The 14,211-nt window shown below is 38.3% G+C and overlaps 2 protein-coding genes across 2 annotated transcripts; both read left to right on the forward strand.

Moving 5' to 3' along the window:
• The first annotated feature begins 246 nt into the window (after window positions 1-246).
• LOC131333435 (uncharacterized) lies at window positions 247-3,395 on the forward strand. Its single transcript, XM_058367955.1, has 4 exons — window positions 247-730; window positions 852-1,273; window positions 2,395-2,940; window positions 3,169-3,395. Exons 1-4 carry the CDS (start codon window positions 289-291, stop codon window positions 3,268-3,270), a joined length of 1,512 nt encoding a protein of 503 aa, XP_058223938.1. The 5' UTR covers window positions 247-288; the 3' UTR covers window positions 3,271-3,395.
• Window positions 3,396-5,123: 1,728 nt separating this feature from the next.
• On the forward strand, window positions 5,124-11,273 carry LOC131333892 (ferric reduction oxidase 2-like). Its single transcript, XM_058368700.1, has 8 exons — window positions 5,124-5,368; window positions 5,706-5,808; window positions 5,932-6,123; window positions 6,214-6,448; window positions 8,941-9,268; window positions 9,367-9,610; window positions 9,841-10,535; window positions 10,846-11,273. Exons 1-8 carry the CDS (start codon window positions 5,164-5,166, stop codon window positions 10,983-10,985), a joined length of 2,142 nt encoding a protein of 713 aa, XP_058224683.1. The 5' UTR covers window positions 5,124-5,163; the 3' UTR covers window positions 10,986-11,273.
• The last annotated feature ends 2,938 nt before the right edge of the window (window positions 11,274-14,211 follow it).

Genomic DNA, 14,211 nt, shown 5'->3' on the forward strand with positions numbered 1-14,211 from the left:
ACCAAAAACCAAAAATCCGAGAAAGAACGACTGGAAAACACTAAAGACCCAGCACAGCCTGTTTTTTTTTTCCTATTTATTCTTTATCATAAATTTATTGTAACCCAAATACAGCCTGTTTTTTTACAAATCCGACAAAATTGGAACGATGATTGATGAGATAATCATAAGAAGATATATAATGATCAGCAAAACTCATCATTTTATCTCTCTCTCTCTCTCTCTCTCTCTCTCTTCCCTAATACTTAGGACCCATGTATTTGTGATAAAATCCAAACCAAAAGCACCATGAAAAGTGACACAAAGGAGCCAGAATCTCTCCTTTGTGATCAGGGTATGAGAAATCATCATTCCTATACTAAAATCCTACCAAAGTATAGCGTCTGGTTTCTCCTCTTTGTCTCCCTTGCCTACTTTTTCTACTCAGTCCTACTCATATCTCCTTTAAACCTTTACAATCAAAACCCTAGTATTCTCTCTCGTCAGTCCATCATATCACCTCCAATCCAGAAAGACGGCGCGCTTAACCAAAACCCTAAAACCCTGGAAAAGACACAGCTCCGTCACATTGTGTTTGGCATCGCTGCTTCTTCAAATCTATGGCACCGGAGGAAAAGCTACATCAAGTTGTGGTGGAAACCCAAAGAAATGCGAGGTTTTGTTTGGCTAGATAAACAGGTCAAAAACAATTCCGATGACCAAAATACCCTTCCACCATTGAAGATATCGGGTAAAAACCATTGTGCTCACAATTTCCTCTTGAGAAAAATAAATATCTTTGCGTTTTTTGTTCATTTTAATTTAAAAAGAATTTGGAACCTATTGAATAAGAACAGTGGCTCTCCCTGCAGGTAGTACTAAAAATTTAAAGTACACAAATTCAAAGGGTAGTCGGTCGGCTATACGAATATCGCGGATTGTATCAGAGACGGTGAGACTAGGGTTACAAGATGCGAGGTGGATCGTGATGGGGGACGACGATACGTTTTTTGTTGCCGAAAACTTGGTTAGGGTTTTGGGAAAATATGATCATAACCAATTTTACTATATCGGTAGTCCGTCGGAGAGTCATATACAAAATATTCATTTCTCGTACAATATGGCTTATGGGGGTGGAGGATTTGCAATTAGTTACTCATTGGCTAAAGCTCTTGTGAAAATGCAAGATGGGTGCATACAGAGGTATCCTGGGCTGTATGGCTCAGATGATCGGATTCAAGCTTGTATGGCTGAGCTCGGAGTCCCTCTCACCAAGGAAGTTGGATTCCACCAGGTTTCTCTCTCTTCTTATCTCTCTCCACTCTCCGCAAATTCTTCGTACCCAATTTTGTGTGTACCAATATTTCAGTACGTATTTGGGTGCATTATCGGCCATCCTCCGATAATGCACCGAAAATTCTCAAGGGTTTTGATGCACGAAAATGCAACGGAACTAGAACACACAAAATCAAATACTAAGGATTTGTTGAGCTCCTCTCTACCAACTTAATGTAAGTGTTTCTTTTTGTTATTTTGTTTTCAGTTGGGTATTTGTTTTTTTTTTTTAAACCTTTACTGTCCCCTCTTAAAGGTATTTTTCCTCTATTTTTTCAGAAGTGTGAATTGGAGTTAGTTGAGAGTTTTATAACTCCTTTATAGGATACTTCTCTTAACTATTTTAAATTTGAAGGATTACACTAATTTTTCAAATGAAAGAGTTACTCCTTATGGGACTTAACTATTTAAGTATTTGATATCTGATGGGTTACAAAAATCTCACAAGATAAGATTCTCTGGAGGAAAAAAAGGCAACACATTTACGGGCCATTAGGCGTTTCTGTAGCAAGTAAAATAACTATATTTTTGAAAGAAAAAATAAAATGTGAGTTTTAGTGTTTTACTGGCATTCAATGATTGAATTATTAGAGTTTTGTTTTTTCAGTTCAAAAAATTAAAGTTGCCATAACTGCGAAAGTCATTATCAAATTATTTCATTTCAATTTTTTTTGCAAAAAATTTTTGGATTATTTTTTAGTCTTAATTTATTGTCATGATAATTTTTGTACGATTCGACTATACGAAATGATTAGTACGATTTTCTAACAAAAAATGGTTCCAAAGTTGAAAAAAAGGTAAGTTTGTGCCCAAGTTAATTGAATTCAATAGCCTAGTTGAAAATCTAGGTAGAACAGAAAACTTTTAGTGAGGGATCCCGCATGCTATTTGCATGTGTACTTTTAATCTCGGCCGTCAAATGAGATTCAACGGCTAAAATTAGAAGTCTGCAAGCAAGAACTTGTAGGATGCCTCACTAGAAGCCGATTGTTAAATGGAATCCATTAATTATCATCACTTATCTCTCTAGCTAACTAAAAGTTGTTTTAATTATCTATTTTCCAAATAAACATTAAGCAGTTCGACGTGTACGGAAACCTGCTTGGGCTTCTCACGGCCCACCCGATCGCACCCCTAGTCTCACTCCACCACCTCGACGTGGTTGATCCCATATTCCCATACGTCAACCGTGTTCAAGCCCTACAGCGGCTCAAGGTCCCGATGAAGCTCGACTCGGCTGGACTCATGCAACAGTCCATTTGCTACGACAAGTCCAAAGGATGGACCGTATCGGTCTCGTGGGGCTACGCGGTCCAAATATTCCGGTCCAAAATCTCGGCCCGCGAAATGGAAAAGCCCCAGAGGACATTCGTCAATTGGTACATGAGCTCTGATTCGAACACTGGATTTGCCTTCAATACTCGGCCATTTATCAGGAATCCTTGCCAGAGGCCAAATCTGTACATGTTGTCCAATGCGGTGTTCAACCCTTCTACTAATCGGACTGCGAGCGAGTACGTTAAGTCTCGGGCCCTCGGCCTAGAATGCAAGCAGAACAAGGCTGGCCCTTTTGGGATTCACAGAGTGGTGGTCTACAAAAAGCCTGATCCTTATTTGTGGGATAAGGTAACTCAGATCAATTTCATTTTTGTTATATTCACACACAATTGTACAAACTCTTTTGCCTCGTAATGAACTAAGAAGGTTGACGATTTTGAAATTCAAAAATGACATATCAACAACAAACATAGGGTAATGTCGGAACACATCTATAAGAACGCATGATGACCGGTGTCCGACACTAGTACGTTTTGTCACGCGGTAATGGAGTTTTTTAATTTCGTGTTAATGTAGGCTCGTAGAAGAAATTGCTGCAGGATCTTGCCATCAAAGAAGACTGGGATACTTCGAATCGACGTGGGCGATTGTGGAGAAAGTGAAATCATCCAATATTAAGCACAAGTGATTATGTATCGTTATCTTCCTTGTTACTTTCCCTGCCTCCCATGCCCATGCTACATGCATGCTGATGAGAAGATTTCCCTGTACGTAAACGAAAAACGAAGTTTATTTTCACTTCATTTTTACGAGGAAAATTGCATTATAGAGACTCATACTGGAACTATAATGCGATGTTTTTTGGATCATGGATTTGTGGATATGGAGAGTGGTACAAATGTACAGGAATTTTTTGGCTTAAAATTGTTTTTTTTTTAATCATTAAATTGTTTTTTTGGTTGCTTACTAAGAAAACGAACATGAAAGAGTTTTTTTTTTTTTTTTTGCTTCTCCTCCATTTCCACCATATGAAAACACCAAGTCTTAGATCGAAATAGCTACGAAAAATTACAAGCTTATTTTCTTGGATCGTTCCTCGAGAGTCGAGCCCAACAATCAAAATCTTCTTTGAAAAATGAATTTTGGAATTCTGGTAATTTTTTTTTCCAGGACAGCTACTTTAGAATCTATTGAATTAATTGACGCGCGGTTTTTACGAGTGAGTGTTGCTAGTGTATGCATTGAGGTGGAACTTCTAAAAAAATCCTTTAATTGCATATGGTTCAAGAAAATTACTTTCTTTTTCGAAAATAGTTTAGAAAATTATTTTTTCATGTGAATTTATTGACGTTTTTCACTAATTCGGGTAACATTGATTTCTCATCGATTGAAATATCTTTTCAAGCAAAGTTCCAAACAAGCTGAAAAAATTTAAAACCTTAGAATCTATTAAATTATTTATCTTGTTGCGTAATGAGTCGATCTTAAATAAACTTTTAACGAAATGAACCGGAATCGAATTAGGGAGACCCAGTGTTCCTGAATCCCGGTGGCTGTTCGTTTCCATGAATTGGTGTAGTTGACAAGGAGAAGAAATTATAGTATTTTACTAGGTTTGGAAAAAGACAATGTCGTAGTTCCGTTTCGTATACTGTTATAATCACATAATTCGAACAAACCCGCCCACATCTTTATCCACATGTGATATAATATGATACTGTAGTAAAAATATGCAAGATCAATTATTCAAGTTATCAATCATCCCATAAAACCTCAAATGACTAAATATAATCTTCAAAAATCATTGTACCAAAATATTTTTTATTGTTGGCCCCTTTTGACTTCGATTCTTGGCTCTGCCAAAACAGAAAGAGAGAGCGAGAGGGTGTAGTGGGAAATCTGAACTTAAGATTATGACCTCTGCACTTGTGCCACGAATCTTGGATCGTAGTACAGTAAAAATGGTTGATCAGGTTATGGATATAGGATATATGCACTCTTTTGGTGTTACGTCCCGTCAAACAAACTAATGAAGAATATGGATAATAACATATAAAAAAAAATTAGTTGAACCACAAAATTTTTGCGATATTTCATATCCGACAAATATTTTATTTGAATCGCAAAAAATTTCAATCCGACATAGGATGCACTTTTTGGGGGATTTATAACGCAACTCAATGTTTTTTATTAATCTACACAAATAGACGAGTCAGAATCAGTCTAGCATAAATCCATTTTTCAGGGTCAAATGGTATATGTAATCTTGTTGATCTAACAATTTATGGCATAGAAAACTTGCACAAATTCTTGAGCTACGTAAATAATTGGGAGTACCACATGGGCACACGAATGTTGAATAATTATTGCAACTCAATAATTTATTAATCTAGACAAATAAACTGGATCAGAATCAATCCAGCATAAATCGACTTTTCCGGGTCAAATTTCTGGTGAGGGGAACTATCGTACACGGGAAAATGGCACAAACGGACAAACCCAACACTATAAGTACTAAGTAGGTCACACAATGACACAAAAGCACTTGTAACTTGAGAGAGAGAGAGAGAGATGGATTCCATGGTGGTGAAGAGACCACCCACTTCCCGTAGCCATGGAGGAATCAGAATCGTCCGTGGAGCCATACTGGCACTAACAAGTACAGTATTTCTTGGATACATCATTATGTGGATAATGACTGGCACAAATATGTACAGCACCTGGTTTACCAAGCTTCGAGCTAATTACACCAATTCAACTTACTTTGGGAGCCAAGGTAATTATCAGATTTCATTAACTTCAGTTCCAGATCTATTGTTCATTACTAATAAACATTAGATCATTTTCCATTAACCACTTCGTGGCGATGTATATATGTATGTATATAAGGACGTAGTCACACAATGTCACATCGTGCAATCGTTCTAAAAACGGACTTGTTGGTGAGATGTCGAATGTTATAAAAGAATTAATTAGAACTCTCCCTAACACCAATTGGTTTTAGAAGAGAGGTTGGAACAGCGATCCGACATAAACAGTATTTTGAATTTGCATAGACTGATCAAATATGCCATAATTCGTGCAAATATTTTTGGGTGTATTTTCTGGTATAGGTGGAATGATTCTGGTTTTCACACTGCCCATTCTATTCATGGCTGTTGTGGGTTGTGTATATCTCCATTTGGGGAAGGGACTGAGTGGCATTTACATGGAAAGGTATGGTCTTTTTTGGTTTATAATTTCCCCCCTTTTTTTTCTTGCTGTCCTGGTTTATAATTCTTGTACAACCAGCTATTTCATTTTGGCATTTTTCTCTTCTTGAAATGTTTTGTGTAACAGAAAGGGCAGAAAGAATCAAATTGCTTCGTTGAAACGTCGACCGATGGTTATCAAAGGCCTAGGGGTTGTTTCTGGGATAGAGCTAACCATGTTCATCATGTTCATTGCCCTCTTGGTTTGGTCTTTCTCAACTCATTTGCATCTCTACTTCTCTTTCGTCACCAAACGAGCAATCGAAAAAGGCGAGAAGATGTAAGAAAAAAACAATCTAGTTCGAATGATTTGACAGTAACGATGCTCATTCATTGTGATGGAATGGTGATTGTTGGCTTCTTTTGGCAGATGGGAAGTCAAGCTGGATAGGGTTGGTCTCGTTCTGGGCGTTGTCGGAAACTTATGTCTTGCATTTCTCTTCTTCCCCGTGACTCGGAGCTCGTCTGTTTTGCCGCTCTTCGGTCTCACCTCAGAAGGCAGCATCAAGTATCACATATGGCTTGGACACATTACCATGGTCCTCTTTACCGCTCACGGTGTCGTTTACATTGTCTACTGGATTGTCACCAAAAGATATTCAGAGGTAATCAAGCTATCTTCGATCTTTCGTGTTGTTATTATTGATAACGGGGAAAAACTACAACACACACTATTTATTTGGGTGTGTATTATATGCACCCTCCAAAATGTTATGAATTATAGAGAAAATGTTACGAATCGTATTGCTAAAAAGTTACGAATCGTATAAAAGTGGAGTATGAGATATTCTAAAATGTAATGAATCATAATGAAAATATTACGAATCGTACTGCTGAAAATTTATGAATTCTAGAACAAAAGTTACGAAACACTCTAAAACGTTATAAATGAACGACAAAATAGGTGCATATGGTACCCCTTTTAAGGGGTGTATATTGTAGATTTTTCCTTGATTAATGAAGTCATTTACACTCATTTGTATGGCGTAAGCTGAACCGAACATCTGTGTTATAAAAAAAAAACAATAATTCTAGGGACACACCCAAACTCACACCCATACTCACATGAGTGGTGGGCCCCACACACACACTAGAGTGTGTATTGTGTGTGGGATCCACCACTCATGTGAGTGGTGGGTGTGTGTTTAGGTGTGAGTTTGGGTGTGTCCCTAGCACTATTGAAAAAAAAAATAGACTAACGTGTATGCCTCTACTATTGTTGCAATACACACTAGTATTAACTAGTACAAGTACAAAACTCCCGGTTTTACAATAGTTTTTCTTAGGAACAGGGGCGACTCCACTAGGGTTTGAGGGGATCTGGGTTCAAAAATGTAATAATTGTTTGTATATTTTTCGTATAATTTTGGGGACAGAATGCATCATGTACTTGAATTAACTGTGGAAATTTCAATGATCTTGACTCGGACAGATCCCAATTCGCAGGCCTCATTCCTTGAATTCAACCTTTATTTTGTTAGGCACCCTCCTTGAATGTAAGACCATTGATTTGGAGGACAAAACATCATGTGCCTAAATCATGTAAAAGTCTTTTTCACACGATCTCTAAATCTCACTGGATTGAAATTAATTTGTCGGACGTCGTTGGATGTGTAGCTGGTGGGTGTTTCTGAACGAACTTGTAGAACCATACGAAATAGTCCGTGATAAGATTTGAATAGAAAGCACAGCTGCACAAGTAATGAATGGTTGTGGATCAATATGAAAAAAAGTGGTCATGGCCATTGCCTATCTTTTTCTGTTGTACAATTTTGGAGCTTAGTTTGTTGTTGTGATTTGCTAAAAAGGTTCTAAAGTGAATTTGAAAAGTGTTGTGTTTGTTGCATTTTGGGTTATTGCTTCTGGGTCTTTCACACCTTACCAGTCATGGGAAATTTTTGGACATATTTGTGGTTGTTATCCTTTCTTTTTCCTCTTTTTTAAGTACAAGAAGAAAATGCATTATTATTGGAAAGATTAGATCCTATAATCCGAATAAAAATTGATTAGATTGAGCAGGTACACATATCAGGTTGAACTGATTTTTTACGAGGCGGCTTGGTTTTTTTTTTTTTTTTAAATTAGTGAATGGCTCTGATTTTCCATGCGGGACACGTAGTAGGCCATGCATTGCCGTCGATGCAAGGTCGGTGAAGCTACCGTCGGGAACTATAGAACGGTTGTGTTTTTTGTTTAGAAAAAATCTAGCTATGGTATTTTTTTACTTTCAGTTTGACAGTTGAGTATCCGGGTTAATTTACACACGCTAATTCCCTCCATAGTTCAACCAAAAGCACGTTATCTATGTCGAGATTAAAGAATCCACCAAAAATTGTTTCTTACGGTCTAACCCCAAAAACGTACCCGAGCAATTATTAATTCGAGTCTTTTGAATGAAAAAAAAAACCCCACCGATTCAAAGAATCTAGGTGGGACCTAGTAAATGTGTGATTGACACGTGTTTCATGGACGTGGACTGACGTGGTTAAATGGAATTCCTATTCCCTCATACTGGGCTCGAAATCCCATTAGGCCCACGAGAAATATAATCCTCCGGGCCTCGTAGTCCCAAATCTGACTAGTACGTAGTGGTCCACAAAAAGCGAAAAGGGGTCTCTAGTGGGCTTGGTCTGCCACTGCTGGGCCCGGTGGATTTCATGCAGAGGCTGCACATTATGCCACGATGGGGATACACCAAATGATATGCAACACACATAAAAGTAGCTCTTGCGATTTGGTGACGTAATCCTTTAAAATGCTTAAGCTCGCACGCTCAATATCACACCATGCTCACGCTAAAGAATTTTAGTAGTTTAGGATGCGTTTTAATGACACTTTTACTCTTATGCTCTCGCATCTACACGCGAATTATGTGACTTAGGTCTAACCTGCTTTAACTGTGATTTGGAAAATATTTAAGGCCGTGTTTAGCTGCCATGCTTCTCATTACCATGGGACCTGTTGAAGATCATACTCACTTCGGATTCATAGGCCGTGTACCCATTTGACCCTATTTTTAAAAAAAAATGTCTTAAAAACCCCACTAATATTTCAAATTTCATCCTTTTGTAATTGTGAAATTGGGGTTGCAATGCAGATGGTTGATTGGGCTTCCACTCGAATAGCTAATGTGCCAGGAGAACTGTCCTTGCTATTCGGCTTGTTCTTGTGGGTAACGACACACCCTCGCATACGGAAAAACATGTTCGAGCTCTTCTTCTACACCCATTACTTGTACATCCTCTTCATCGTTTTCTACATCTTCCACTTGGGCATCCCTTTTGCCTACACCATTCTCCCTGGTTTCTACCTCTTCGCCATCGACCGGTACCTCAGGTTCCTACAATCGCGAAAAAGCGTTCGCCTAGTTTCTGCCCGAGTTCTGCCTTACGAAACTCTGGAGCTCAATTTCTCAAAGACTCGAGGTAAACGGACAAATCCTACTTTTATTGTTTATTTCATGCATGTGATTATAAGAATTCGAAACATCCTATAAGTTGATTTTAATTTTCTGATCTTTCAGATTTGAGTTATACTCCAACAAGCATGATCTTCATAAATGTGCCAAGCGTTTCAAAACTACAGTGGCATCCTTTCACCATTAGCTCCAACAGCAATCTTGAACCAAACAATCTAAGTGTCATCATCAAGAACGAAGGAAGTTGGACTAAGAATCTCTACCAGATGCTTTCTTCCCCCTCTCCCCTGCACCATCTCAGAGTGTGTGTTGAAGGCCCTCATGGACCTGCTTCAACTCATTTTCTAAGGTACACAAAATGTTTGAACAAGTGATCGAGGCTTGTCATACTGGATGCACGAGATCATGTCTCCCCCTTCTCCCCAATCCCTCCCGTCGCAAACAATTTCTCTACCGCACGGATCAAAGTCAGAGAGAGTAATCATGTGGTAAAAAACTATTTGGACTGGGAGAGGGGAAGATAGCAATCGATCATTGTTTTACTTAATAGGGTGATTTTGTAACGAAATTTTGTTTCAGGCACGATATGCTTGTGATGGTGAGTGGAGGCAGTGGCATCGCGCCTTTCATTTCTATTATCCGAGAGCTCATCTTTACAGCCTCAACATTGAAAAGAAAGACGCCACGGGTTCTTCTTATATGCGCGTTCAAGTATTCGTCGGACCTCACCATGCTAGACCTTCTCGTCCCGAATTCCGGCACACCCTCTGGCATTTCCAACTTGGAGCTAGAAATTGAGGCCTACGTAACAAGAGAGAACGAACCGCCATTAGAGAAGCCAAAGATCCTTCAAACCATTTGGTTCAAGCCTAATTTCATGGATGCACCTTTATCTCCGACTTTAGGCCCTAACGGCTGGCTATGGCTCGGTGCAATTATATCGTCTTCGTTCATCATTTACCTCCTCTTTATGGGGATCCTTACCCGATACTACATCTTCCCCATCGATCACAACACTAGCAAGATATTCTCGCACACGCTACAAGCCATGCTAAATATGTCGCTCGCATGCATCTCCATTGCCGTAGCGGCCAGCATAGGTTTTCTGGTGAACAAGAGAAGAAAATCAATGGAAGCTGAACAAATTCAAAACGTAGAAAATGCTACCCCTGAAGTCTCTCCAGACACATGGTTCGGTAATGATAGGGAGTTGGAAAGCTTGCCCCACCAGTCTTTCACCAAGGTGAACTATGGTGGAAGACCTGAGTTAAAAAGTAAGTGAATCTCTCCTTCAATCTGATAGTCTTATTCAAAACAACAACCGATACAACCCGTTCAAATGCACAATGTTTTCAAAATATTTGTCGAGAATGTTGTACTGACGGTACGACATTCTCCTCGAATTAGGCTCTCATCCAATCAGGATGAGCATAGTCCTATCACATCGCATTCTGGAGTTGCAAAATTTTTCTGCGCCTTTTTCGTCACTGCGAAAGATTCTCTCCTCTTTGTTTTTTTTGTTTTTTTAATTTTCTTGTACGATTTCCATAAAATCTAAAGACGTCAACGGATTTGGTCTTGCAGGAATTTTGTTGGAGTGCAAGGAAAAAAGTGTTGGAGTCCTTGTATGTGGGCCAAAGAAGATGAGACATGAGGTTGCTGCCTCTTGTTCATCTAGTTTGGCTGAGAACTTGCACTTCGAGTCCCTTAGTTTCAACTGGTGATTCAGTACTCCTCCATTCCAAAAATGGGACTTGAAAAGAGCACCTTGAACTAGCTAGAGCCACTCTACTTTATTTGCAAGTTGCTTTCTTTTCTTTTTTTCTTCATTCAATACTTCCAACTTTCGTATATGTACGGTTGCAAAATGTAGCAAGGAACTTTCTACTTCATCTTAACTATAGAAACAAATAAATGGGATTCTGGGAAGTTGTACTGTAATATTGAGATGCTAATACTATTTGGGTTTTAATTTAAAAGCATAACATGTAAGAGATCAAAACCTTCCTCGATTGTAGTGCCTGCCGATCATATGTGCTGGGATGTGTGTGTGTGTGTGAGAGAGAGAGAGAGGGGGGATAAGGTAACTAATGATAATGCAGAAGATAAATTGCATTTTGCTGACCTTTCCGAATTTCAAGTGTACAATCGTGATTCAAACTGGTCATCTCAGCAAAAATAAAAACATGTACCGTTATCTCGTAAACGGGGCCGGCCAACCCCAAAAAAAATTCATGACCATTATTTTTGTCTATATATTTATATTTTGACGAAAATGTCGCACAAATGATGGAGTTGGTTAACAGCATACATTTACTGTCTCTATAAATAAAATTATATTGACAACTTTATGTTTGTCATTAAAGCTAACAAGTATTAATGTTAGCTTTAGTGACACATTCGTGAAAATTCACATTCTTTTAATGCCATCTTTGTGACAACAATTTTTTTTGTCACTAATATACTTTAGGACAATTTTTGCATGTCAATATATATAGAACAATTTTCTTGTAATGTTATTTGCTTCAAAAAAATGCAATGAGCTGGAATGTATTTTTTCATCGAATCGTGCTAATTATAAAACACTACAACTAAGGTTACATTTTAATTTTAATTTTGTGATAAAATTCAAACTAAAAGCAACAAAAAATGTTGTGTAGTATGCTTAACAAAAAAGCCTCAACTTTTTGAAGAGTTCTAGAGAATTCCAAAGTAAAAGAGTGTGGAAGACTCCACTATATACTGAACTAGTCCAAAAAAATTTAAAATATTGTGGAGGCATGCATGAGATGAGAGATACTCTCCAACAAGGTTGTAGAAGGAAAATATTAGCTCTCGGATGAAAATGATCCTAGTCGTCCATTGATTAGGTATATTGGTATAAATTGGAATGAATGGCTCATTTGGAGGTTGTGGACTTGAAATGCACACAAGGGAAATATAAGTGTTATTCTTCTTTTCCGTTGCGGCCGGGGTTGAAAGATTGGCTAGAGTAAGATAACTACTGAAGGGTGGAAAGGGTGGTCCGCTCTCAAGCATCGCATTCTTGGTTCGGGCTATCTGTTTTGGGGAAAATGGTTCATATGATTAATCGACTGGTTTCTCAGCCAACCGAGCCAATATGAAGTCTTTTCCATTGGCAGATGTTTTTCCACTCTTTTTTGGGTTTTGGTTTCTTGGCCTGGTCACTCTACCATTCCGTTGAGTTCTCTACCTTTTCTTGGGCGGTGTGGGACATTGGGATCGTAACTGAAATAGGAAAACCTACAAGAACCACTACGCCGGTTGAACCAAAGAATACTGCCTCAAGAATTGGGGATTTTATAAGTTTTTTGAACTTTGTTCAGAAGACTGGAGCTTTTGAGTACTATATACCAGATAACGGAGAAAGAATTCAAGAAGGTGCAATGGAGGGTAATGTCACATTCTTCCTCCTCTATTGTTTTAGGTTAAAATGAGGAAGATGGAAATACAACCACCCTATAGACCTTCTACGGGTTTATTTTGTATGTCAACTCTTTCTTACAAAAAGAACCATAAAGTAGGATTTACAAATCATCTCTCTTGGTAGTTGCAATAGAAGCAGTTTACATAATACTCCATGTTATTATCAAATCATATTACGAAAGAAGGTTTTTATTGATTTAAGCCTAAAATTTTCATTTGTAGTATATATTTACTCTAATCCATAAACATAGGTTTCAATGCATCATAGAAATCATGAATGAATCAGAACGATTCACGATTCGAAAAATGACCATTTTGATTCTCGATTCAATTCACGATTTGTCAACCTTGCTCACATGTTATTTTGCTTTTCGCAGGGAACTATGACATAAACGTCGTAGGAGTCACGCAGATGGGATCGGCGCCTCTACTATGTGGACATAGAAAATAAAAACCTAGTCTTCGAGAGGTGGACGTCAACCCTCGAAGACTAGTTGGAGAAGGGGCCAATCTGTCGATCATACAGGCGGCTTTCAGCAGCCACAGTGGAGAGTCACACAACGCATCAAAGACTGCATACGTTATATTCAAATTTCTTGACGTGGTACTATTCAATTTTTTGGAGACAACTCATAAATATAGTTTTCAGTTTTTCCAAAACTCACTAAACGAAGAAAGCCAAAGTAGTTCGAAAAGAAAATGATCGGAACATGATATACCCAGAAGATAAGAGTCCTATTACATTACACCCTGCGTTTTTTTTTTTTTTTTTTGGTAATTTACGCTTTCATCGAAGAAACACCAATACAGGAGCAACGGGCATTCCCCTTATCAAGACATATAGAAAATCAAAAGCTCAGACGAAGAAAAGTAGCATTGAGGCTCTCAGTCAACTTAAAAAAAAAAACAATGAATACAAAGTAACCTATTCTCATCAGACTTTTTGATACGCCTCCATGAGCAAAGGCATGCCCTCAAATCAGATTCAATTTTAATCGCAAGGTCCTCACATGAGAGAGATTTGTGTTGAAAAACTCTCATGTTTCTCTCACACCAAATATTATAGATAGCAGCAGCTAGTGGAAAAGCTTTGAAAATCAGGCTCTTCAAAGACATGACATTCTTGTGAGTAACAGCCCAGCCAATTTCAGCACTAAGGTGTCGAGCCCTTCTGCTTATACCATTCTTATGCAGTAAATGGTCCCATATGCTAGCAGAATAAGGACATTGAAAGAACAGATGTGAATAACGAGAATGGAATTCGCATTCCAATGTTTGGTATGCTAGAATCACATCTTAATGGAGCCAAAATAACTTAATTATTGCCAAATGCATGTCCAATAATATAGCGGAAACGCATCTTTAATTGGAGTTTTTGTCCCTGCAGTGAGGTATCATCGCTGCAATTTGCAGCCCCAAAAACTGACACCGTTTGGGGCCAAGTTACCCGACCTCTTTACCCTTTTGCTCCCCCTCTCTCTCATAGGATACGGATTGTTATGT

Source organism: Rhododendron vialii, chromosome 7a (assembly GCF_030253575.1).
Source record: "Rhododendron vialii isolate Sample 1 chromosome 7a, ASM3025357v1".
NCBI classification, from domain to species: domain Eukaryota; kingdom Viridiplantae; phylum Streptophyta; class Magnoliopsida; order Ericales; family Ericaceae; genus Rhododendron; species Rhododendron vialii.

Excerpts from the sequence above, each read along its gene's own strand:
- LOC131333435 (XM_058367955.1), top strand. The coding sequence starts at position 289 with ATGAAAAGTGACACAAAGGAGCCAGAATCTCTCCTTTGTGATCAGGGT. Across the intron at positions 731-851 it reads TCCACCATTGAAGATATCGG|GTAGTACTAAAAATTTAAAG; the intron begins GTAAAAACCATT and ends CTCTCCCTGCAG. Across the intron at positions 1,274-2,394 it reads AGGAAGTTGGATTCCACCAG|TTCGACGTGTACGGAAACCT; the intron begins GTTTCTCTCTCT and ends AACATTAAGCAG.
- LOC131333892 (XM_058368700.1), top strand. The coding sequence starts at position 5,164 with ATGGATTCCATGGTGGTGAAGAGACCACCCACTTCCCGTAGCCATGGA. Across the intron at positions 6,124-6,213 it reads ATCGAAAAAGGCGAGAAGAT|ATGGGAAGTCAAGCTGGATA; the intron begins GTAAGAAAAAAA and ends TTCTTTTGGCAG. Across the intron at positions 9,611-9,840 it reads GCTTCAACTCATTTTCTAAG|GCACGATATGCTTGTGATGG; the intron begins GTACACAAAATG and ends ATTTTGTTTCAG.